This window comes from Phocoena sinus, chromosome 3 (assembly GCF_008692025.1).
Source record: "Phocoena sinus isolate mPhoSin1 chromosome 3, mPhoSin1.pri, whole genome shotgun sequence".
Lineage (NCBI taxonomy): Eukaryota > Metazoa > Chordata > Mammalia > Artiodactyla > Phocoenidae > Phocoena > Phocoena sinus.
This window is the reverse complement of record NC_045765.1, coordinates 4,653,877-4,678,489: the sequence shown is the minus strand read 5'-3', so window position 1 is coordinate 4,678,489 and position 24,613 is coordinate 4,653,877. Positions and strand designations below refer to the sequence as shown.

The 24,613-nt window shown below is 53.6% G+C and overlaps 1 protein-coding gene and 1 long non-coding RNA gene across 15 annotated transcripts in view; one reads left to right on the top strand and one right to left on the bottom strand.

The window, feature by feature from the left end:
• Nucleotides 1-454: 454 nt before the first annotated feature.
• LOC116750398 lies at nt 455-2,070 on the bottom strand. Its single transcript, XR_004349010.1, has 2 exons — nt 1,891-2,070; nt 455-1,615 (listed from the first exon to the last, which is right to left on the bottom strand). It is a non-coding gene; the product is annotated as an uncharacterized LOC116750398 (long non-coding RNA).
• Nucleotides 2,071-2,129: 59 nt separating this feature from the next.
• The window catches only part of RANBP3 (RAN binding protein 3), a 54,459-nt gene continuing 31,975 nt past the window's right edge, over nt 2,130-24,613 (top strand). For 4 of the 14 annotated variants that reach the window (XM_032625021.1, XM_032625018.1, XM_032625014.1 and 1 more), the window contains exons 1-2: nt 2,151-2,340; nt 20,726-20,781. In XM_032625021.1, the coding sequence (XP_032480912.1) occupies nt 2,319-2,340; nt 20,726-20,781 (78 nt within the window). In that variant the 5' untranslated portion in view covers nt 2,151-2,318. Of the gene's footprint in view, nt 2,341-16,902; nt 17,114-17,164; nt 17,327-20,725; nt 20,782-22,056; nt 22,203-22,673; nt 23,163-24,613 lie in introns of those variants that run through there. The other 10 variants (XM_032625015.1, XM_032625011.1, XM_032625010.1 and 7 more) reach the window with 7 other exon arrangements.

The following is a 24,613-nucleotide window of genomic DNA, read 5'->3' as shown; positions in this document are numbered from 1 at the left end:
TAGGACTTCCCTGGTGGCGCAGTGGTTGGGAATCCCCCTGACAATGCAGGGGACACGGCTTCGAGCCCTGGTTGGGGAAGATCCCACATGCCACAGAGCGACTAAGCCCGTGCGTCACAACTACTGAGCCTGTGCTCTAGAGCCCGCGAGCCACAAGTTTAAAAAAAAAAGAGAATTTCTAAACCAAGCTCTGTGGCCTGTGCCTTCAGCCTGGAGGCAGAATCCAGGTCTGGGTTGGGGCCTGGGAGTCTGTATTTTCAACAGATTTCCCAGGTGATGCTGATGCTGTTTTGGGGGCTGCAGCAAGAAAGCAGCAGGCTCTAGAAGAAGAAGAAAAAAATCTAGTGTGCTACTGCACACCTCAGCTCAACTCTGGTTAGTGACATTCCCATTGGTAGCTTGAAATCAGCCACAGTTGAAGTACACTTATACCAAGAAAACCAGCACTACGAGCCAGGGTCCAATTTATTGTTTTATTGTCTTCAAGACTTAAAGTGATGGGAAAATAGTAAAATTCACAATAAACTATACACACACAGGCACACATATAAACACAGAAACACAGGTTCTCCCCCCCCCAGAGAAGCAGCTGTTGTTAAACATTCACCACACCCCACTGGTTGTACAGAAATGTATAGGACAACCATGTAAATACACGTGTCCTAGATTAGAGGTTGGCAAACTTCTATAAAGCCGCAAAGAGTAAATATTTTAAGTTTGTTGGCCCGACAGTCCGTTAAAATGGCTCAGCTCTGCTTCTGCAGCTCCAAAGCAGCCATAGACATTATGTCAATGACCAAGTATGGCTGTTTTCAAATAAATCTACATTTATGGACACTGAAATTTAAATTCCATACAATTTCCACATGTCATGAGCAATTCTTCTTTTGGTTTTCTCCCAATAATTAAAAATGTGGCCCACAGGCTATAGGACCTCCTCCTCCAGATCATACTGGAGCAGGAGTGAAGCTGGGACTCAAACAGGAAAAAAAGGGATACAAAGTCCCAAGCAGAGGGATCAGCCAGTGCAAAGATCCTGAGGCTGGAAGGGGTTTGGTGAGCTCCAAGGACACAGAAAGACCCATATGGCTGAACTGCAACGAGCAAGGGGAAGCATGGCAGCAAAAAACGGGGGGGCCTTGTAAGCCTGAAGAAGTTTCGAATTTATTACAAGTTCAGTAGAAAGCCCTTTGGAAGCACTGAGAAAAGATGTGCCCTTGATCTAACTCACATTTTTGAAAGATTCCTCTGTGTGATGCTTATTTCATAAAAATGAAAGGAAAGAGAGCAGAGAGAGAAAGATGCTATCGGGTTTTCCAGGAGAGAGATGAGAATGGTCTGGCCTGGAGTAGGGAGAGAGAGCCCTGCTGGGGAGAACGGGCGGATCTGGGCTCTATTTAGGAGATGAGGCAGAGCCCGCGGGATGTTGCGTAGCAGGTGAGTCGCGAATGAGCCCAGGGCGTCCAATATTCTCCCCTCAGTCCTGGGGGGTGGGGGGAGGGAGCGGTCATCAGCCCACGTGATCGGTGAAGACACTCGGTGAGGCTCGGTGCCAGGCGCTGTTCAGTACGGGGCCTCAGGGGCCAGTCGTCCTGGAGCTCCCATTCTGATGGCTCTGTGAGGTCAAGTCCCGGATCAACACCTGTGCCCCGCCCCGCCATGAACCTTCCCTTTGGCCAGTGATCCTCAACCTCTGACCTCTACTCCCCCCAACCATCCCCCACCTCTCCACGTGGCCTCAGAAAGTTTGCCTAAAGTACTGGTCCCTTAGAAGGGAAACTGAGGCCTGGGGTGACACAAGGCGCCCCACGACCCCTTACAGGCCTCCCTCCGGGCCTCGGAACTGCGCACGTGGAAAGCCCCGCCCCCCGCCCCGACCCAGGGATCTACCTAGGAGAAGGCGTGGGTCGCGGCGCCCTCCACGGTTCAAGCTCCCACCGAGGGTGCGAGGCCGAAAAACAAGCGGAAAGCAGCAGCATGAAGACCCACTCCGGGCGCGCAGCCGCAGGGAACGCAGATTCCCACATTGCTCGTGGCGCGCGCGAGGCCCACTACGCGTGCGCCCTGCCCTGCCCACGCCCCCTCGGTCGGCGGGAAAAGGAGGCGGGGGGTGGTTAATGCGCAGGCGCGTGCTCCGAGCTTGGCACGGCTCGGACCCGGATCCCGAGAGCTTCGCCGCGCTGGGCTCCGCGCGCAGCCGCTAACTGCCCGCTTTGCTCGGAGTCGACTTGGCAAGTGCGCACGCGCGGGAGTTTCTGGCAGAAGGCAGACGAGCCCGGGCCGGCGCGGGGCCTTGTGGGAGGGCTTAAGGAAGTAAAATGGCGGACCTGGCGAACGAAGGTAGGGGAGGTGCCGTTGGGGGCCAGCCGGCGGCCAGGGAACGGGCGGCGGGAGGCCCGGGGGCCAGAGGCCCGAGGGCTGAGCACCCCGGGGTGCGGGGGGCCTGTCTGCTCCGGGAGAGCGGCCCAGTGGGTCCCTCAGCCGTCCCCCATTGCGTCCCCTCAGGCCGGGCTCACCGGCCCGGCCCATCACTCCCGGTAGCCCCGGCCCTGCCACCGTCTGGCCAGACGGCCTTGGAGACGGCGGGGGCCGCGGCCCTGAGGCCCTTTCGCCTCGCAGGCCAGGTCAGGGGCCGAAGGGGGCGGGAGCGCGGCCTCAACGCCTCGGCCTCGGATGTAAATGGATCTCCGGGCCTGGTCGCGGGCCCAGCGCGCCACGCTCCCTCCCCGCCCCCTCGTTCTCGGGGACCCCGGCTTTCCCCCTTCTCCTGCCTGGCTGCCGAGCCGGCCCACCCCCCGGTCCTGTGGGCTTCTCATCCTCCGCGGGCCTGCCCCACGCCGAGGATGGAGAACGTCTTGTTTGTTTTCACCCCCACCCCCAATTCAGCCCCCCAGTTCCCGCCAGTTCCCTCGGATCCTTCCTGGCGACCCGAGAGTCGCGCCTCGTCTCCGCTCATTTAGGTCCAGCCGCAGGGTGTGAGCCACTGAAAGCCCTGGCGGCTTTTCGGCCCTTTTTGTTGGTTGCACTTACAGAGAGAGAGACAGAGATTGTGCGATCCCCTCCTCTGCGGAGCGCTGACATCCTGGCTGAGCGATTTTGACAAGGTTACAGTTCCGAATGGCCCAGGGAAAAGGCCGCATCAGCCGCTGTCTGATGAAATCAGCCGTGGCGTTGAGATCGCTAGTAGCTTCAAGACCTTCTGAGGCCTATTTTTAGCTCCCTCCATGTCTAGGTGCCCAACTACAGGCAGGCGATCTACCTGCCTGGCCCTGATTTCCCCCCATACCCTGCTCCCTGCTGGCCTGAGGTTTGTACTGAGCTGCACGAGTGCACGAATGACAATAAGTGCTCACCCTGGTGGAGCATTTGGAGTGCTACCAGGTACTGTTCAAAGTCTTGGGCGCGTGTGATCTGGAGTAACCCTCGCTCCTCACGAAAGCTCCCGGAGGAAGGTACCGTCGGCTCCTGTTCCCCATGAGGAAGCTGAGTTAGAGTGGTTAAGTTACTTGTCCAAGGCAGGTCACTCAGCTAGTGAGGAGCAGGGATGTGGATCAAGGTGGTCTTCTTGATCACCACCCCCTCCCGCCACGTAGGCCGCAAGTCTTTGATAAGACAAAGGAGCCAGTGGAGGGTTGAGGCATTCCATTCACAAGATGCATTTGCAGGCAGAACGGGGACTGGATAAATGGGAGTCAGTATGACACACTCTGTGTATTTGTGTACTGGGCTCATTCATTTTCTTGAATTCAAGACTCCTATGCGACGTCGCGTTCGACATCTCCATTTGGATATCCAATAGCCACATCACACAAAACCCCTGTCTTTCTCCCCCAAACCCACCCAGCCCACCGTCCTTCTCCACTTGTAGTAAATGGCAAATCCTTTGAATGGCTCAGGCCAAACACCTTGACGTCGCCCTTGACTCCTCTTTCTCTCCCATGCCACAGCACATCTTGTCAGTTCTACCTTAAAAATCTTACCGGGGTTGACCACCTCTCACCACCACCGCTGCCACTGCCTGGGCCTCCCTTCCACCTTCAGCCAGCTGACAGTTTGCCAACCCCGAAGGCAGATGGCCCCCAACACCTCCCTGTCCTCCTCTCCCGCCACTCTGTCCCCGACGGGCCCTGCTTTATCCACTCTGGCTGTCTCCGCGTCCCTTGCGTGGTCCACATCCTCTCTCCTGTATGCCTTTGGACCCGCTGGTTCCTCTGCCTGAGTCAGCCTTCCTGCACATGTCCCCACGCTCGCTCCTGCCCCTCCTGTAGGTTTTTACTCACATGTTCCCTTATCGTTGCGAACTTCTCTGGCCACCTATTTCAAATCGTATCCGCGTTCCCTATCCCCTCTGCCCCGCTTCATGTTGCCCCACGGCACTTATCACCAGCCGGTGTGCTCGGTCTACTTGTTTGCTTCTAGAACGTAAGCTCCATGAGGGTGAGGATTTTTGTCTGCCACTGGTGGATCCGCCACCCCAGCTAGGATAGTGCCTGGCGCGGAGTAGGTATCCGAGAAATGTTTGTTGAAGGAATGAGTGAATTCATCCGTCAGGACCTTCGTGGTGAGGTGTACCTTTGAGCACAAAGGGAAAATTATGGATTCCTGTTTTCCAGGGACACCATTTCTAGCACATGCGCTGACACATGAGCTGTCGATTGTAAATTGCGTCGTTGAACAGGTTAAGTGTAAGATGGAGAAGACGGACTGTTTTGTAGTACTTAAAGTTTTTGCCTAGTAAATGCCACACTCACCTAGTACTTTGCCTCTGACACTAGTTCTGGCCTAGCTGTCTCCAAAAAAAATCAAATCTTAGTGGTCTTTTATGCCTCTCATATCTCTGCCGCCCTTTAATTGGGTGTCATGTGTTTCTCCACTCCATTCCTGGTTTGGGCTTGTGCAGCCTGCTAGGATCTTTAATTTCTTATCCATTATGTGAACTGGGACTTCCTATGCATTTTGACGCTTTAGGGACTGCGCCATACGTGTGCTTTCCTACTTGTTTAATCTCAGACGCCCTCGGCTTCTGCCTTTCCAAACTGGGATCCTAATCATATCCGTTCTCACACCTGGGCATCTATAGAGACAGAAAACAGCACGGGGGATCCCGACGTGCAGCTAGGGTTGAGAAGCCCTGGCTTGAGTAGTACAGGTTAGGAGTGCTGTGCTTGTGTGGAAAGAAACACTTCCAGTTGTGTATCCAGTACAGCATCTTGTTGGCCCTCCTTACCATGGTGATCTCAGCTGTGACAGCAACTCCCACGGCCCTTTGTTGGTAGTCCTGTAGTCCGTGACTATTAAGGTCCAACTGGAATGCTTCTCTCCTAGGAGTGTGTGAGTGTTGTACACTTGTGTCCTGGGATATTCTCTTCTGCTTGGCATTTCGCTACTGATATATCCCAGAGTCGTTAATCATCCTGTCTCTGGAGTTATTCTGCCTTGTAGACCGGCATCGGGATTTGAAGGCAGCGGCGTTTCGTCCCCGGTAGAGGTAAAGAGACTGAGAAGAGGGTGAGCAAAGTGTATTTGAGCTATAGGAGATCTTGGATTCTAGATCCCAGCCTTAAAGGATACCATGTGCAGGGCTTCCCTGGTGGCGCAGTGGTTGAGAGTCCGCCTGCCGATGCAGGGGACATGTGGGTTCGTGCCCCGGTCCGGGAAGATCCCACATGCCGCGGAGCGGCTAGGCCCGTGAGCCATGGCCGCTGAGCCTGCACGTCCAGAGCCTGTGCTCCGCAACAGGAGAGGCCACAACAGTGAGAGGCCCGCGTACCGCAAAAAAAAAAAAAAAAAAAAAAAAGATACCATGTGCACGTGACGCCTTGCCAGCCTGCGGACACACAGGGTGGAAACCCAAGAGACCGTATAAAGCAGGGTTCTCGACTTTGGCCCTATCGACATTTTGGACCTGGTGATTCTCTGTTGAGGGCCTGTCCTCTGCTCTGTAGGATGTTGAGCATCATAGCAGCATCCCTGACTACACGTAAGATCCCAGTAGCACACACCCTCCCCTGCACCCCTACCCAAGGGGTCGTGACAACCAAAAATGTCTTCAGACATTGTGTAGTGTCCCAGGGCAGGAGGTGGGGAGAATCACCCTCAGTTGAGACCCTCCATATAAGGTGATGGTTGGGCACAGGCTTTGCATTAGAACCGGGTTTGTGTTCTTACTCTGCCTTGTACTCTCTGAGTGACTTTGGCCAAATTCTTAACTCCTTTGAGCCTCAGTTTTCTCAGCAACAAAATGAGGATAACAATGATCGTATCTATCCCATGGTTGCTGTGACCCTTGGCTGAATTAATGCATATAAATTCTTTAGCGCCTATCTCAGCCCGGTAATAAACAGTAAATAGTAGCTAATTTTACTGTGGTGGACTTATGTTACAGACACATTTAGGGGAAGTGCTCAAAGCGAAGCAGGAGAGGGCAAGAAGTGAGTCTGAACAGTGCAGGTGAATCCACCCCCACTGACTCCACCCCCTGGGGTGAGCCCAGGATGAGAGGCAGCCAGAGCTGGGCTGTCCGTCCTCTTAGGTTCTGTCTTGACTTTGATTGCATGATCATCTAGGCAGGGGCTCTCAGCCTCGCCACTCTAAGCATTTGGGGCCAGATAATTCTCTGTTGTGGGGCTGTGCTGGGCATTGTAGGATGTTGATCAGCTTCCCTGGTCTCGACCCACTGGATGCCAATAGCACCCTCCCCCCTCCCCCAGTCATGTCAACCGGAAGTGTCCAGACATTGCTCAGTGTCCCCTGGTGGGGGGAGCCTCCCCCACACAGTTGCCCCCCATTGAGAACCCCTGATCTGGCCGGACCAAGTATTAGTCCAGAGGTTTTCAAGGGTGGTTTGGCTTTCATCAGTTCTCACCTTATTTTTTGATTTAAGACCTAACCCCAGAGAGGATGGGATGCAGCTGAGTTTTTACTGATGAGCTAGAACTCAGAACAGTTGGAATCCTCAGTTCACTTGATTCTCACCACCCCTTCCCCTGCCCTAAACTTAATTCTTAGGAGAAGTGAGAAGCAATTTTTCAAAGTTTTCATGAAGTTATGATAAACATTAACCCTGGGGTTTGTCCTGAGGTCAACTCTTGCATGCCTCTCACACCCGGGGCAGATGGGGCCTGGCGGTAGCTGAGGGTGCCATGCTAAAGTCTTTAGGTACTTGGAAGAAAATTTAAGTTTTGACAGGGATCCTGTGTATAGACAGAAAAGCTTGCAGTTCTGCGAGTTTAAAACTTCTCCACCACATCTCCAGCCTGCCTCCCAGTTAACTGGAAAATGGACTCACCCCAGCAGTCCCGTTGCCTGCAGGCATCATGGGGTATGAGGGCCGGTCGGGATCTGCTGTGTGCTTGTACGCTGAAGGAGCTGGAGAGAGAGGAGGCGACAGGAAGTTCCTAGGGTCAGAGCCAGGAAGCTTAGAATGGCCTTGGGAGCAGGGACCGTGTTTGGGGCCAGCCAAGGGGGCATTTTAGGTACCAGTCAAATTCCTGCCTAGTAAGTGAGTTCAGGCCCAGAGAATAGACTGGGGTAGAGTGGGAAATGGGGGCCATTTGGGGAGCAATGGGATGCATCTGGGGGACTTGAAAAGGGCCTTTCTCATGTAATGGAAACTACCTGGGAAAGGCAGCTGGTATTGACCTGGCCGAGCCTTGGTAGCTCTCCATGGTACTTTGAAACCATCAGGAGGCAGATGGGTTTGCTTCGTTGTCTATTCAGGATCTGGTGGTAGTGCTGGCAGCAAGCAGCAGGGGTTCTCTGTTTTGTTTGAAGGGGGTTTGTTTTTGCCGCCTCGTGCAGTAACCTTCCTGTGGTTCCACAAGCCGTGTTCGGTGTGGCTGTGCACTGCTTGGTAGAAAACTATACAGCACAGAGTCTCAGAGTAAAGTCCCTGTACTCCACTTCATCCTTGGTTGTCTTGGCACTTGGTGCTGTTGCGTAGCACTTGCTGTGAATATTAACCCTGACCGTGCTTCACGCTTATTTAAGGAGGTTGTGGAGGAGAATTAAAACTGATGCTTTGGCTGCACCATTGGAGATTGTTGCAGGAGGTCCGCAGTGTCTAGGGCCCCACAGATGTTTCACGACATGGAGCCAGAGTCAAAAACCACAGGCAGAAATTGTAACCTTGCTTTGGGGGCAAGCAGACATATATAATTTGGCTCATTTAGGTTTGTTTTTGTTTGCTTTTAATTAGGAGCCAATACTTAAGAATTCCGAGATTTCAGGGGAAAGAATAATCCAGGTTTCTGATTTCTCTTGAAAAACAGCAACCAGCCTCAGCCTGCGTTCCTGCACAGTAATGATTTGCCAGGACTAAGGAGCAGCTGCCACCTTGAGATAGACTGTGCCTTCCTAGACACCGCTGTCTCCACCGACTTGCTTGGGACCTGGCCCGCTTCCCCCTTTTCCAGTGCCTGCCTGACCTTGGCTGCCATTTGGGTTTCAGCCCTGTCGTAGCACCTGTTAGACAGGTGCTTGGCCTGAGTGGGGCCTGTAAGGAGATCCATGTGGGTTTCTCCCCTGTCTCAAGCCTCAAAGGAATTTTAGACCGGAACTGACTGGCAGGCTCCGGTTGATAGCTTGTGGCACAATCGGAAGTGCCCTTGGTTTGTGTCGTGTCTCTGCCACTTACTTGCCCAGGAGCTTGGGCAAATTGTTTGACCTCAATTCCTGCATCTGTAGAATGGGAACGATGCTAATCAAGTCTGAAGATTGTTGTGTGAAAGGAACATATGGTATGGGATTGGCCCACTGGTAGGTGCGGATCTATGTCAGTTACTACTGGCTGTTAGTCTTCTGATTGGATGCCTAGGTAGAGAGAAAGCTCCTTTCGGGTTATAGCCAAGTTTCATTGAGACATTCCAGTGGGATCTGTCCTGTGTATCGTGGGATGTTTGGCAGTGCCCCTGACCTCTACCCAAATGTCTCTAGACGTTGTCAGATGTCCCCTCGGGGGCAAAATCGCGCCTGTTTGAGTACCCCTGTGTTAGGGGATTCTGTGGACCCTCCCCCTGCCAAGAGACTGTGCAACATAGTCATCTGATCTAAAGTCCTAGGATGCTGCACACGTTGGAATACACCGATGGGGCCGGGAGTGGGGGAGGAGGTAATTCACAGATGCCGGGGCAGCACCCTGGTTTGTGCCGTCTGACCCACTGAGAATTTACTTTGCTGTATAATGTGAGTTCGGGATCTGACTCAGTCTTTTTCTCATCCTCAGCACAGTTGATACTTGGGGCTGGATCATTTGTGGTTGGGGGAGCAGCCTGTGCACAGGAGGAGGCTGATCAGCATCCCTGACCTCCATCCACCAGATGCTGTTAGTAACTCCTCCCCATCGTGATACCCAGGAATGTTTGCAGACATTGCCCAGTGTCCAGGGGGTGGAGTTGGGGGCAAAATAAAAGTGTCCAAGAATAAACTGTTTGCCAACTAGAGCTTAGGGCTCACCCTCCCAACTTTTTTTTTTCCATTATGGCCTTTTGGCAGCTGTAGGCATCATGGACTTCATGTCTCTGTTAAGGGGGAACAGTGTTTTCCATGACCTTCAGCACTGTTCCAAGTTCCAGGTGGGGACCTTCCGAGATGCTCTGCATCTGGGCCATTCCCTTTCACGGGAGCTGAAGCCCAAGGCCGTGTCTGTAAGAGGAGTCGGCCTGTCCCAGTGTGCCCACCTCCAGCCACTGAGTCTAGGAGCCCAGCTCATCCTTTCCAGTGGATCATTTTGACTCACTGGGCACTCATTCTCCTGAAACCTGACAGAGACGACAGTGGTTTCTCCATGCACGTGTCTAGGAGGTAAGCTTTGCTTTTGCAGTACGTTTTAAATGCCTTTGCTAAATTAAACTCCCCCAGGCTTGCCACACAGAATTTCGAGAATTCATCAGCCCAGAATTAACGCCTGTGTTGCATCTGTAACAGCAGAGCGGGAGTGGGGAAAACAGTTTGGAGAGTTTGGCTTCTCGGGTGGCAAGAGTGAGAAAACAGGCTACCGTTTGCTCAGAGGAGAGAGGATGTTTTGCAGCATTGATGTGGCCGCCGGGGATCTGAGAGCCCAGGGCCTGGGTTACTCATCATCAGTGCCACTTGGAGGGGGCCGCCTGCTTGTGGAGTCTTGTCAGAAAAATGGGGGTTGTGTTTGCTGACCACGTCGGCCACTGAGTGAGCGAGACGTGCTTCCACAGCTCAGGCACCAGCACGCTCTGTCTCCAGAATAGTCAGGCTCCAGCTGCCTCGCCCAGTCTGCAAGGCCACAAGACTTGCCCGAGCCTCCCTGTCACTGCCGCTTCTCACCTGGACAGCACCTGAGGGCTCCTCGCTGGCCCCCTGGCAACTCCTCCTGCCTCCCTGAGATCTGTTCTTCTCACCACTCCCAGGGTGATCTTCCCCGACGTCATATTACAAAACTTCATAACACGCAGAAATGGAAAGGATTCATGGGGACCACTGCCAGGGTGGTCTTTCAGAAAAATGAACCGGATCATATCACACCCCTGCTTGGACTCCTCACCATGCTCCCCGTCTCCACACTCACCTCCTGCCCTCCCCTAAGGGAACTCTGGGGTCAGATGGGCCTCCGGGTTCTTCCTGTCCTTAGGATGTTCATTCTTGGGGCTCCCTCTGCCCGGCATACTCCGCCTTCACCTGGTCGCTCCTTCACACCCAAGGTTCAGATGGCGCCTGGGAGAGGCCTTCCCCCAGCCGCGGCCCCCTTCTGCCCACCGCCCTGCTCCAGCGGCAGTCTAGCGCCTGCCTCCAGGGTTTCCTCATTGTCCCCGCACGCCTCTGGCTGCTTGTTTTTCTCTCTTCTTCCCACTAGATGGCTGCGGCCTCGTCCACCTTTCCTCCTGTCTCCAGTGCCCGGTGCCTCGCACCTGGCTCATCGTGGGTTCTCAGGAAGTCGTGTTGCTGTGAGCAGGGCTTGGCTAGTGGGCCTGCTGTCGGCTCTCACCTCAGTGATCCCCTCGGCCTCAGAAGGGCTCAAGGGATTATGAGAGACTTGTTTGTGGCGAGGTGTCCCCGTGTCCAGGCAGCTCTTGGAAGGGGCCAGACCGGGAGGTGTTTGTCATCGTTGAGGGCCTGGCGACTGGAGACAGTCCTGGAGTCCAAGACCCCTGCTTTGAGACGGCGTCAGTGTATCTGCAGTCTCTGTGGAATTCTAGTAACAGTAGTAACACCAGTGTGGAATTCAGACTGCATGCCAGCCACTTCCCAAGCACTTGATATGCATCATTTCCTTCAGTCCTTCCGAATCGACTGGGGCGTAGGTACCATCCCTGTTGACAGACACAGGCAGTATGTGGGGAAAGCGCGGGAACTTGCCCAGGGTCCCAGCCGCAGGTGGTTGAGGCCCATCTGAACACACCCAGAAACCAGCGCCCGCGTTCCCAAACTTCATCAGTTGGCCTGCAGCCTCAGCAGATTTTCTGGAGTCCTTAGCTCTCCTTCCTGTGAGGGGATTTCCGCTGTCTTCACTGGAACTTTCCCCTGAATCTTCGGCCAGCCGCTTGCATCGATACTTCACCTCAGCTGTGCTTGTGTCGCGCCATCTAGTGGCAGAATAGAAAAGTGCTGTCAAAGCTGGCTCCCCAATTTCTCAGTAGTTTTGGGTGAGGTTGCTGACTTTGTTTGATGTATTAATAGGTTTATGGGGTTTTTCCTCGATTTAAGGCACAGAGGTATCCAAAGTGCAGGGTCTGCCCCAGCAGCTTGTAGTCTGAGTGGGTGGGGCAGGGGTGGAGGGATCGGAGAGGGCTGCAGGGCTGGTGCTTCTAGAAGTAAAGAAGGCGGATGTGGCTTGGCCTGAGAAGGGTCGAGGGGGACGTGAGGCACCCAGCTTGGAAGTCAGGCTTAGGGTTCTGATCCCACCTCTGCTGTCTACCAGCTTCGTGACTTGGGCAGGGCACGTGTCTCTCCGAGGCCTCTCAGTCTTGTTTCGTGATTTGCAAATCAGAGACGATAAATAATTTCTATGCCATAGGGCTGTGATGACATTGAATGAGATGGAGTATGTAAAGCGCCTGCCTCCGGGTCTAGTTAGGACCATTCAGCAAATCCAAGTGGCTTATTACCCCCGCTGTTGTCAGAAATGCAGGGTCATGTTAGAGCCCTGAAGAGTGGCTCGGGTTTCAGTAGGTGATGGTAATTTTGTGATGAAGAGCATCCCAGAAAGAAGGGCATAAGATGAAAGATATACTGTCATCTCCCAAAACTGGGCCCCCCTATGATTTCCATGAGACCAGTGGAGAGCTGCCTGAGGAAAAATATATTCAAGTACCGAAAAAAGAATGAAGGGACCCACTGCCCACTAGCTGAGCCTGCGGTACACTGAAATCAGAGAGGTATTGCCTAGCAACAGCATGATTGAGATCAGTTCTACTCTTCACCAAAGAATTAGCTGGCGAACAGAGTTGACACATCGGTGACAAATTCACCTTTATGTTGCTGCACAGGACTGTTTATAATAATTCCTGAGAAAAGAAAGGACTCGAAGGCTTGAGATAGTAAGTGTCGCAGGATTAAAGCAGTTGCCACGTATTAACAGACTCTTGTTTGTGTTGGCAAGATGCTTTCCATATTTTTTGCACAGATAAGATTAAGACACATCGGCGCAGGATTAAAGCTCATTTTGCACAACTACCTTGCTGACACTTGGGACAAGAATTCTATGTGGCTTTCCAGATGGGGGTTATTTCCTGGCAGGTGTTCGATCCATCATTTATGAGAGGAATAAACAGAACAGGCCAAGATAGTCCAGATTCCCTTCTCTGTGTGTTTTCCTGGGTCTACATATTTTCTTCTGTTTAGTTTAGCAGACATCCTCAGAGACGGAGGCTGGAGGCAGCCACGGGGGCGTGCCAGAGCTAGTCGAGGGGCAGGCCTGCCCATGGCTTCTGTGTACTTGCCTCCGTGCATAGTGTGAAGAAGGAAGGCCTGCATGCGGGGCTGAAAACACACAGAGAATGTGTGTGTTTTCACCTTTGGTTGTGAACGTGTTACGTACAGTCTCCCACGGTTACACGTTTGACAGCTGCAGAGGCATAGTGGGCCTCACCGTTAAGCGTGGGTCTGCATTCTCTCCTCGAGGAGCCTGAGGGTCTGCCTATGGGTCTGAAGCAGATGGTCGCACGACTTGCTGGAGGCCGCGGGCCCACCCCACAGACCATCGCTCACCCTGTAGTTTCGTTTGTACTCTTCCAGAGATGTTTGTCTGGAATGTTTACTGACAGCTGCTTTAGTCCTGATGTTACTTCTCAAAGGAAGAGTCCCAGTTTCTTAGCTTCAAGGCCCACCTGAGAGGGAAAGATGGGAGGAAGCAAAATGGGACGGTGACTTCTCCCTTTTGCCCTTGCGGTGCGTGGGTAGTAGCGGGGGTCAGGGACCAGAGTCAGGCCCGCCTGGGTTGGAGACCCAGCCCCACCTTGGACAAGTCGCTCGCCCTCTCTGAGTCTCCGTTCCTGTTCTGTAAACTAAGGACCTACCTCCTAAGGTGGTTGTGAAGTTTCAGGACAGTGATGCGGATGAAGTGCTGAGCACCTAGGTGCCTGGCCCATAAGTATTTTCTGATCAATGACTGCTGGCCTGTGTGAGAGACCATCCCAGGGTTCTGGGAAACCCCATCTGGGAATGTCCTCGCTGTGACTACGTGGCAGAGGCTGGAGAAGTCTAAAGATGGGATCCCAAGACCTCTGTCACCCTGGAGGGTGGGGACACACACCCTTCTACCCCGGGGCCACCTCTGGGGTCCAGGCCAGCTCCTTGCTCCCCTTCCCTTGCTTGCAGTAGGGACTTGGCCTCCTTTCCTCACATCCGGGCAGCTGCCGTCCACCCACCCTCTCCCTAGGAGTTCCTCCTCCTTAGACTGGCTGCAGGGCAGTACCCACTCCATCCCCTTCCTTGCTGGTCTGAAATAGACACAGGAGGCATTTTGTTTTAAGGGTTTTGCCACCAGTCAATCTCTGGGCAGAAAAGACACAGATGAAACCCTGAGTGCTGTACCCTGGCCTGCTTGTAGTGGTGGTATCAGGAAGCCCACTGTTTTAATTCTGACAAGTGTGGGGCTTCTTAAAACGCTCCTCCTCCTTTGGACCCTCCTTACCCACTATTTGAGGAGGCAGTTTACAGGCCCTCTCCCTGACAAAGACCCTGTACACAGATTACAGCGATGCCTTCAGGGTGGGGCTTTTAGAACTTCCCACGCACGCACCCACCCAAGCCATCCGAGGACTTTCCCTTGTCCCAGGGCCCCTGGTCAGTCGTTTCTGCTTTAGTAGAAGGGCCTGCCTCCTTGGCGACCCCTTTGTTACCCAGAGACCTCCACTCCCTGCAGGGAGAATGGTCTACGGCCCTTTGGGTCAAGAGGCAGCCTGCACCTTAGGGACCCCCGACTTCTTTGGAGCCATCTTTGGTTCCTTTGCTCAAGATAGGAACTGCCTGAGTGTGATTGGTGCTTACCTGCCAGGAGCTTCTACGCTGGGCCATGCAGGTGTGAGGGATTGTACTCCGCTCCTCTCGCCCTGGGCTGGGTTGTTTCCCGTCTGTCTTTAAGGGAGCCCAGTGGTGCCACCCTGACCTTCCTCCAGTTCCTCCAGTGCTGCCTCATTCCTCCCCGCTCCTGGTCACCTGGCTAAATGCTGCTCCTTCCGCTTAAGTGGCATTTCCTTCAGGAAGCCCTCCCTGATCTGCTCCTTCTCTGCAGCCCCACCGGGTTGGGTGCCCCAGCTCCGCGGTCTGAGTGCCTTCTGTGCTTCCCCTGTGTTGTAACGTTCAACTAAGTCTGATGTCGGCTCCTGGCAGGCAGGGGACATGTCTCTCCATGTCACCACCACACCGTAGAAGCCAGCATGGTACCTGGTGCACAGTGGGCACTCAGATGTGTGGAATCGCTGGAAGTTGTAGTTGACAAGTGACTGTCATGATTGCCTCTTTGGACGTAGCGCAAGGTGCAGTTGGAGGAGTGGTTCCTGGCTCAGCTGGGTGGTCAGAGCACCCTGACAGTCACAGCCACGTCAGCAGTGCCCCTGGGAGCAGGGAGGGGTCCCAGACATCTGGCAGAGGGATGTCACAGGAGCAGAGATCTGCAACTTCCCACACCTGGGCTTACCTGTCTGTGCTTATCACCAGGACTGTGAAGACCAGGTCCGGAACCCAGTCCTGGTCCTTGGGGATCACAGCTGAGCTGCCCCAAGGTTTACATCCAAAGCAGACAGTTGGGTGGAGGATGGCAGGAGACAGGAGGGAGAGCCCATGCTGTGGGCCGGGATGTCACCCAGCGGTGTCACCAGAGGCTACTCCTTTCAGCCTGTCCAGGTCTGTCCCCAGCCTCCTCACCACCACCCACTGCCACCTGGTGGATCGGGGAAGCAGGGGTTTTCCCTTGCTGGGAGCTGGGATCATGGTTGGGCTCAGGCAGGGAGCCATCTGGGGCACAGGAGCCGAGGAGGGGCGTGTGGAGGAGGATGGGGGAGGGGTTCAGACCAAGAGCAGCCACCTTGGACTTGGCATCGGCACCTTGGGAAGCTGAGGTGAGGCTGACTCACCAAGCGTGTCCCAGACGGTAGTGCCTGCGCCACCCAGAGCAGGTCTGTTCTTTGAGGTGACTTGAGGGTTCCGAATCCCACCCCACTTCACACAGCAATGTTGGCCGCAGTCACCCACAGTTCTTAGGCCTCGTCACGGTGTTCCTGGAAAGGGGTTGCCTGGTCAGATAACTTTGGGGAACATTTGGTGAAATGGCTTTCTTTACTGTTGGTTTTCTTAACCCATCTTATGTTGATGAGTCTATTCAGCGCTCCAGGTGGGCTGTTTTTTTTTACAGACTAATTTGATCAAGGAGAATTTATTTATTTGGCTGCGTCAGGTCTTAGTTGTGGCATGCGGACTGTTTGCTGTGGTGCGCGGGCTTCTCCCTACTTGGCGCGCGGGCTTAGTTGCTCCACGGCTTGTGGGATCTTAGCTCCCCGACCAGGGATCGAACCCGCGTCCCCTGCATTGGAAGGCAGATTCTTAACCACTGGATCACCAGGGAAGTCCCAGGGAGCCCTTCACAGAACCAAAAAACAAAGAAAAAAACACCTGGTGGACAATCTGGATCAAATAACGTGTATTTGGTTAACGTTTTAATATTTTAGGTCTTTGCGGTGGCCTAGGTCTCTCTACAAATCTCTGGTGGTGGTTTTCCCTTCACTTGTGAAAGAAAAGCTGGACTGGGGCTTCAGGCAGGTCCAAAGAGCCTCGTTGCTTCTGTCCCCTGTTCGTTCCCCAAACTTGGGTTTCAGTTGGCTGGATGACGCTGCTTTTTCGGTGACAACCAGAAGCAGTGGTGATGTGGGACAGTTAGAGACAGTCTGCCTGGAAGGGGGCACGTGTGTGTTGCTGCCGTGGAGTCGGGACTAGCTTGCAGTTTACGGACTTTGGGCCCTAAAAGCGGATGAGCAGAAATGAAACACGCATGGCTCTGATGCTTTGTGTCTTTGGTAGAGAACTGACCAAAGTTCTGTCCCCCAAACCTGCCCTCCGCAGGGGTCCCTGTGGCCTGCGAGGTGGGCTGCCAGGGCCCAGGCCTCCCTGGCCCCAGCCCGTGTGGCCCACAGCGTTCCGCTTGCTCTCTAACTGCTTGTTGAGCATGTGTTATGTGTGAGACTGCGTTTGGCTCTGAAGATACAGAGGCGAACACAACAGAGGCCCCACTCTTATGGAGCTTAAGGTCCAGGAGAGGATACTGCCAGGGGAGCAAATAAGCAAATAGCATGCGTGCACGCGCGCGCGCGCACACACACACACACACACACACACACACACACACACACACACGGCCAAGTAAACAGACACACCCCTTCCCTTTTCATCAGATGTTTTACCCTGAAGTTTTCTGCCCCCGGCTTCCCGTTCCGCATTTTCCGCATTTTTCCCGTGATGCCTTGCACAGAACAAGGGCTTCATAAATATTTATGTGATCTCATAGCAGCTGGTGCTACCCATGTGAAGAAGTACAGAAGGGGTTTAGTTCAAACATTTACTGGACGGTTCTTACACTGCACACACCAGGTGACAGGCTGCGTGCAGAGCTGTTTCAGATGCTGTGTCTGTGATCTCTCAGCCTCCCTGACAGGTACCCTTGGTGTAACCCATGCAGGATATAAGCCAGAGCAGGCTTCAGGAGCCCAGTTCAAACTGGGAGCATCCTAGAGGAGGTGGTGTCTCTACCTGAATGTGTGTCTGCCACGGAAGAGAAGATGAGAATGTCTTGGAGGCAGAGGGACTAAGCCAGGCGGAAGTCCGGAAGCGTGGGACATGCTGGGGGCTCTTCAGTGCCACAGTCATGGTCGGTGCGGGGTGCCCTTTTTGAACGGCCTTCGGCCCTAGTCTGGGAGGATGTTGCTGAGTTGAAAGTGTGAATTTCACACCAGTGGTTCTGGCTGCTCTGTGGAGGCCTCACTTCAGGGGGTGAGGGTAGAGGCGGAGAAAGAAGGGAGGTCTGAACTACAGCAGTGGAGGTGATGAGGGTAGGTCTGCTTTCCAAGCCCAGAGCCCCATGCCCCCCTCTCGCTGGCCTCTGCCCGCAGCCGTGCGACATGCCCCGTTGCCGTGCAGGAGGGTTCCTCCAGCAGATGGGACCGCTCCCAGCTTGCGCCCGGACACTGCCGTGTGGTCCACGAGGTGCTGGGCAGGACCTTTGCACCAGAGGCAGCCTCCTGCTGAAACTAATTCTGTTCCCGTCCTGCCCCGGGGGCCCACAGGCAGCCCCTCCTCGGTGCCTGCACATCAGCCGTCACAATTCCAGCACCAGGAAGCTCTTCCTCTACCACTCAGATGCTTCCTCTCCGTTCCAGTCCTTCCTTACAGCCTGGCGGTCATTTTCTCAATGCCCCCCTTGCCTAACTCATCCCTCCATCAAATATTTGTTGAATCCCTGCAGGGTGCCGATTACTGTTCTCAGACTGTGGGACACAAGGGGAGCGAGGCAGAGGCTCCGATCTCATGGACTTGATCCCTTACTAGGGGAGACAGACCATAATAAACCCACACACACGGTACATCAGGTGGTGATGCCTGCTAGGAAGAGAAAGAGAGCATCTTGGCTTCACTGTGAGGCCAGTCCCAGGTTTCTTCTACAGGGTATGGTGTGTGTTTAATTAAGTCTACAGCGGCTAGGCCTCTTCTCCCGGAGAGGCCGGAGGCTCTTAGAGACAAGGGACAGACAGAAGTCAAGCTCAGGCCAGCTTAAGCAAAAATCAGCATTTGCTGGCCTCACTGAAGAGTCAGGGTGGGGGTGGGGTTAGCTTCGGGCCTGCTGACCCAGGGCCTCCAGCCGTGTCTCCAGGGTTCAGTTTCCTCCTCCATCCCCAGCTCTGCTTCCTGCTGGATTGGCTCTGCTCCAGGGCCCCTTGTGGTGACACCCAGCTGCTGGCAGCCCCTGCAGAGAAAGAGCACCCCTTCCCCAGTAGCTCCAACGGAAGTCCTGGACCCGAGTCTCATTCGCTGGCAGCGGCCTGGCCTTATTCATGTGCCGCCGTGTCCCCTGGGGCCAGGGCATGCAGTATTCTCCTCCTTGGGCCTAGAGCCAGGTTGGGCTCCATCTAAAGCACGGAGGTGAGGAAGGCGGGGGTGGGGGCCCTAGGCTGACCAAAATCCCAGCTCCTTCCTGCACACCCCCGAGCCTTGCGGCTGGCGGGCAGTCGGATGCAGAAGTGAGGCTGGAGTCTGGACCCACAGCCCTGGGTGCTAGGCTTATGGGGTAAAGGGCAGCGCCAGAAGGTGTCTGGGCTCGCCCGTGGTAGACATGGTGTGGAGAAGCTGCAGCTGTCCCCAGAGTCCCTCCAGCTTTCCTTTGCTGTCATTTACTGCCCAGCAGTAAGCACATTCATGCTTTCATTCGATCCCCCGGGTCTGTGGAGCAACTGTGCATCTGTGCTGGGGACACAGCTGTCTTGGGAAGCGTGGAAGACCCTTCCACGCCTCCACCCTCCTCCCTTGTGGCAGTTTGGTCTCCTAGATGTCATTCACCCCAGTGGTTGCGTGGGCTGTGCCTGGGGAGGACTGTCGTGGTGAATCGGACCCAAGTGCCACAAGGCTTCAGTGAGCACAGCGGAGGGAATGGTCACCGTCGGTGGGCTGTGGCCCCAAAGTGAAGATTGGCGTCTGTCCTACTCCTCTGTGGGGTGGGAATTTTGGGGGTGGGGAGTGGGACAGTGTCCATTTGCCCATCTCGGACTTGTCCTTTTGCCTCCCAAACCTTGTCCCTCCCGCCCCGTCTTCTTTACTGTGGGTGATCGCCTTCACCCCCTTCCCCAAACTCTGTTCTCTCTGTGTTTCCTCCACTCCTTTTACAACCGTCCCAAATCCTTCGCATTGCCACCATCCGCCCCTCGGGCTCCCTGTCACCTTCACACCTGCCCCTCTCCCTTCACTCTTCTCCTTGAGGCTTTAGCACAGCTGCCTCTTCTCGGGAGCGTTTCCCTGATGCTCCAGACCAGACCCTCCGACCGCATCCCCCACAAGCGCTCTCATGGCCCGCAAACTGTGTCCCCTCCCGCGTAGTGGTTCTGCCGGGTTAAAGCTGTGTGAGTGCGGGTTCCTGGTTCACCTCGGCTCCACACAACTGAGGGAGGGGGAAGGGTCGTGCGAGTGCTCCCCAAATTCATGATCCCCCGGCTTCCCATATGGCCACGCCACTCTCCAGGCCTCGAGTGCTGAAGGAGGCCCTGGGCACGCCCGCGGGACTCATGAGCGCACCCAGAGCCACGCGCCCCGGCCCCAGGCAGTGAGGCAGGCGCCTCTGGGCCCCCCCACGGGTTAAGGCAGTCCTCGTCCAGAACCCGCTGGCCAGCGGCAGGGCCTTCCTGAGCGGCCGCCCGCTCGGGCAAGTGGCCAAGAGCCATGGGCTCAGCTGCCTGAGAACGACCGGCGGCATCTCCCTGGTCCAGTGACAACATCCCAAAGGGTTTCTTCCTTCAGCAGCAGCTGTGCAAGATGGCCTTTCAGACTTCTCACAACGCCACACTTTTTTTTTTTTTAACGGACGCTCACTTAGAGACCCAGGTGGAATGCAGGGCTGACTTGAGCGGAGTAAGCTCTCCAAAGAGCATGCGTCCCGTGGGCAGAGGTTGCAAATGGGTCATCCCTGGCCTCAGCTGGCCTGCAGATGTGGAAAAATTAAAAACCTAGGGATTTCCCTGGCGGGCCAGTGGTCAAAAATCAACAGTTTCATTGCTGGGGTCCGGGTTCAACCTCTGGTCGGGGAGCTAAGATCCTGCAAGCCACATGGCACGACCAAAAAAAAAAAAAAAAAAATTAAAAAGCTAAACTAGTCTCCAGCCTTTGAAATTGGGGACCTGCCATCTCTGCGCCTCGTTCCTGCAGCACCACGGTTGGTGGTGCTGAGTAGCAGCCACCCGGGCACCCTGCAGCCTGGCCACCCTCCACACCGCACTCCCTCCATCAGTGACATGGCCTGTTCTGAGTGAGTCTTGGAACCTTTTTACTGGTGTGTACATGGACACAGAAGAGTGCACGTATCCTACCACTGTGTCGAGTTTTTTCACACTGAACACTTCCCCTCGTCCATGTGAAGAAACTGTTTTCTTAGCTATTTGATGACCTTTTGAGTTACTAGTTTTATACCAGGTCTGTTTTTCGTTTTTACTTATTACAAACGAATGTAGCTTTGTTTACTGTACGAATATAGTGTTGGGGGGAAAAACACCAATTTTTCTTTTTGCAGAAAAGCCTGCCATTGCTCCGCCCGTCTTTGTGTTTCAGAAGGATAAAGGACAAAAGGTAAGGGGCCGGTATGTTCTCCCTTCACATGGTTAACTCTGCCTTGTTTTCTCCCCAAGCTCTCTCTCCCCAGGTCGCATGGCCAAGGAACCTTCTGCCATGGAGAAAAGGCCCGGTGGCTTTAGGTTACCATGGCACGAGGTTAAGATGGGGTGTGTATGGACAGGACTCAGAGACCCTGCTTTAAAAAAGCAGTGGAAGAATCAGCTTCCTTCTCATTCCTAACGATTTGCTTTAGAAGTACTGCTGTGCATTAGGAAATCTGGTAGGAGGGAGAGAAAGGGGGCGGGGGGGGGGGGGGGGGAGGGAGGAGAGGAGAGGGAGCAGTGCTGGTTAAGGGGAAAGTAGGACCTTTAAAGATTTTCGCGGGATTTTTTTGGCCCCAACCAACTTGCCATAAATGCATTTTGAACAATTAGTAGTCAGCTTGCATTATATATTCACCACCCATCTTTGTTAGGTTGCTTCCCCCTTCTTGGGCTTTAAATGTCTTGTTTTCCCTGACGTTGGAAGTACCTCGCCTAATTCATCGTGATGAGCTAGCAGCCCATCAGAGGACTGGTGGGTGCATGCGGCAGTGCCTTCCCACAAAGTCGCGTGTGGTTGCTTATCTTGAAGTCATTGGGGTTGTCTCCCTCCCTGAACGGATCAGCCTGGAAGGTCCGGGTTGTGTCCAGAGATGGTTGATGTTCTGTGGTGATGCCTCCCAAGCTTGTATGAGGACTCCCCCTATTTGTCAAAAAAATGGATGGTCCCTGCCCTCATGCCCGGGACATGACAGCAGGTGTGATGTCATAACCACGGCAAGATTTCAGGGTGACCAATGCGCTGCGTTGATGCAGGTGTTCTGAAATCCGTGTGCGTCTTGTTGATGAAGACAGCATTTGAGGGGCTTCTCGGCTCAGGGCCGTGACGCACAGACCAGGTGCTCGGGTGGATATCCGGTCCCCCCACAGGGTGGCCGGCTTTGAGTTTGGGGGCTGCTGACCTGGCGATTTGGGACTCCTGGCGGCCCGGCTGCTGCTTGTAAACCCTGCCCCTTGGCCTGAAAAGAGAGCAGCCCCAGCGTTCAAGGGCTGTGCTGGGGAGGGTGCGGGAAGGAGAAGCGGCTGCCCTGAGACCCCTACCCGCACCCCCGCACAGGTTGTCTTCTGTGTCAGCCGGGGCTCATCTGCTAGGCTTGTTCTCAAATTAATCTTTCCCGTTGTTAATTCTTATGCCAAAGAATCTTTTTAGGAAACAAAACAAGGAAATGTTCTTCCCTTTTGGTTTCAGTTTTCCGAGTGGTATTTTCAAGATACATCAACCTCTGCCGTCCCCTGTCCCTTGGGCCCTGACCAGTGCATACATGTGTTTTTATCATTTGTCCTTTGGAAGTTCAGTCACTGTGAAGGGGCTTGATGTGCTTCTGGCTTTTAGAGGTGGGTGTGTTTGGTTTCTGCTTCAGATGTAAAAGTCACTTCTCTCAGGTTTTCCGTAGAATCGGGATTTTCTAGAATTTTGAGTTTTATTATGATTTTCTTTTGAACCACTCTTAGTTTGAAACAGGGGTCAGCCAACTAAGAGGGCTGCCGCCACTGCTGTTTTTGTCAATAAAGCTTTATTGGCGTTCGGCCCCGCCTGGCCCGTGCAGAGAGCTGAGGCCACACCTGTGCTGTCCACAGCAGAGTGGAGGGGTTTGGACTGAGACCAGGTAGCCTGCGAAGTCGAACATATTTAGTATCTGGCCTTTTACAGAAAAAGTTTGCCAACCCAGATTTGAAACAAGTAATTGGAATGAATAATTCTTAAAACCTGAAGACTTTCTGACAGCCAGCAGGGTGAAACGCTAAAACGTAATGTTTATTTGACTGAATTTAAAATGCTTTTAAAATGACTAACTCTTATTTCAGTACTGTTTTCACGGTTGAGGTGGTTCTGTTGCTTCGTAATTCAAAGGCTGACTTACACGTGTCACCTTCAGAAGGTTGATGCCAATTACGTAAACGGGGTGAGGTTGAACCCGAAGAGTCTCCAGGGAGGTGCTCGTCACCGTGAAAACGTGCGCATCAAAATATTGACTCAGTGCCAGCTCTAAATGGGCTTCTAGAAATAACTGACCTCCAGCTCTTCAGAGTTCGCCTGCTGTCACACTTGTGTGACAAGATCATCGGAAGGGCACGGAAAACCTCTGCGTCTAACGGCAGAGGCCGGAGGAGCCTGCATGTCCGTCGGGGCCGCCCTCTGAGCTGCCGGGTGGGCGGCTGCCCAGTGGACACAGAGCCCTCCTCCTTTCTCTGCTGCTATGACAGCTCGGGCGTCGGGCGGGAAGGAAGCGGAGAGGCTTGGACAGCCGGCTTCATGGCCGCATGGCTCCCCGGCCCAGGGGAAGCGACGGGAAGGTAGGTCTGCAAGGAGTGGCCACGACACTTCTCACAAAATGACGCCTTGAGACCCTCCCAGCTTCCCCCCCTTGCCGCGATTTCAGCCCTCCCTCCTCACGCCACAGTAGCAAGAGTTGGGAAGATCTGTTCAGGTTGCCGTTGTTTTTTTCTGAGGGAGCTTTTATTTTCCCTTTTCAACTTTCTGTTTTTGAAAATTTTTTCAAATCCTCAGTAAAGTTAAAAGACTCGTACTGTGGACCCTTGGGTATCCTTCACCTGGCTTCACCATTAACATTTTTATCATAAATGCCAGAAACGCCCGACTATAAGTTGCACCCACCTGACAGTTTTCCCCTAAATACTCCAGCACAAGTGTCTCCTAGGAATTCTTCTCCATGGCCCCAGTGCCATGGGCACGCCTGAGAAAATGATAATTAATTTAGAAATACCCTCTAATATATAGTCCACATTGAAATTTTCCTAACTGTCACCTAGGTCTCCCATACCGCTGTTTTTTGATCCACAAAGATCAAGAAGTCCCGTTGTCAACTGTGGGAGCATTACCTTCTTTCAGTGAATGATCTCTAAACCACCAGTGCCCCAGTGGGATGCACTCCAAGAGCCCACAGTCCCCTTCAAAGGCTTTGAAATCAAAAAGAAAAAAATTAGGCTGCCGGCCCAGGCGTTTTGGTGTTGGTTTGGTGACAGAGACACACAGGATTTTCCGTCAGGCCCATAGACAGTTGGAGTTGCATTTGCAGCAAACCACAGATTGGTGGTGGTGGCCTGCCGGTGGCATCCCTTGGTCTCAGGACAAGTCGTCAGATCCTCCCATTGTTCCGTGTTAGAGCATCGGGCAGCAGCGGAACTCCAGTCCTGACGCCCGAAATGCAAACCTGGAGCCAGACTGACAGCACAGGAACTGTCTCTACTGCTTTCCTGTTCTTGAGCTTCCTCAAGATGGCGCTCTTCACAAGATGCTTGCATTTCCACGCATTTGTGTTTTAGGGGCAAAAATGAAACCTTTTCTTAACTGCCTTGAATGGAGACAGACAGTTTTTTTCTCTTTAACGTGAAGAGAATTTGAATCTCCTTCCATAGTTTGTTTTACTGTTTGTGACGACTGAATGTTTCTTTCATTTACTTTATTTTCCAAATATTTGCTAATCTGAAGGCAGAAGATTTTGGGGTTGCACTGGCAGGATAATGTCCATTTAGCAAAAAGGCAGAAAGCAGTTACAACAGCAGTTGGGCAGAAAGCAGGGTGTCACCGACAACACTGGAAGCTTACTGTGTGTGTAACAAGCGTACCCTGTATGCGTGGTTTTTTGTCAGCCATGTATATTTTAGGATGATGTCAAAGCCTGCCAAAATCTCGATGTCCGATTTTAACAAACATGTTGAAAAACTACAGGCTCTATCTTGGTTCCTTAGAGCTTACTCAGACCCAAGGAGAAAATGCTGGAATG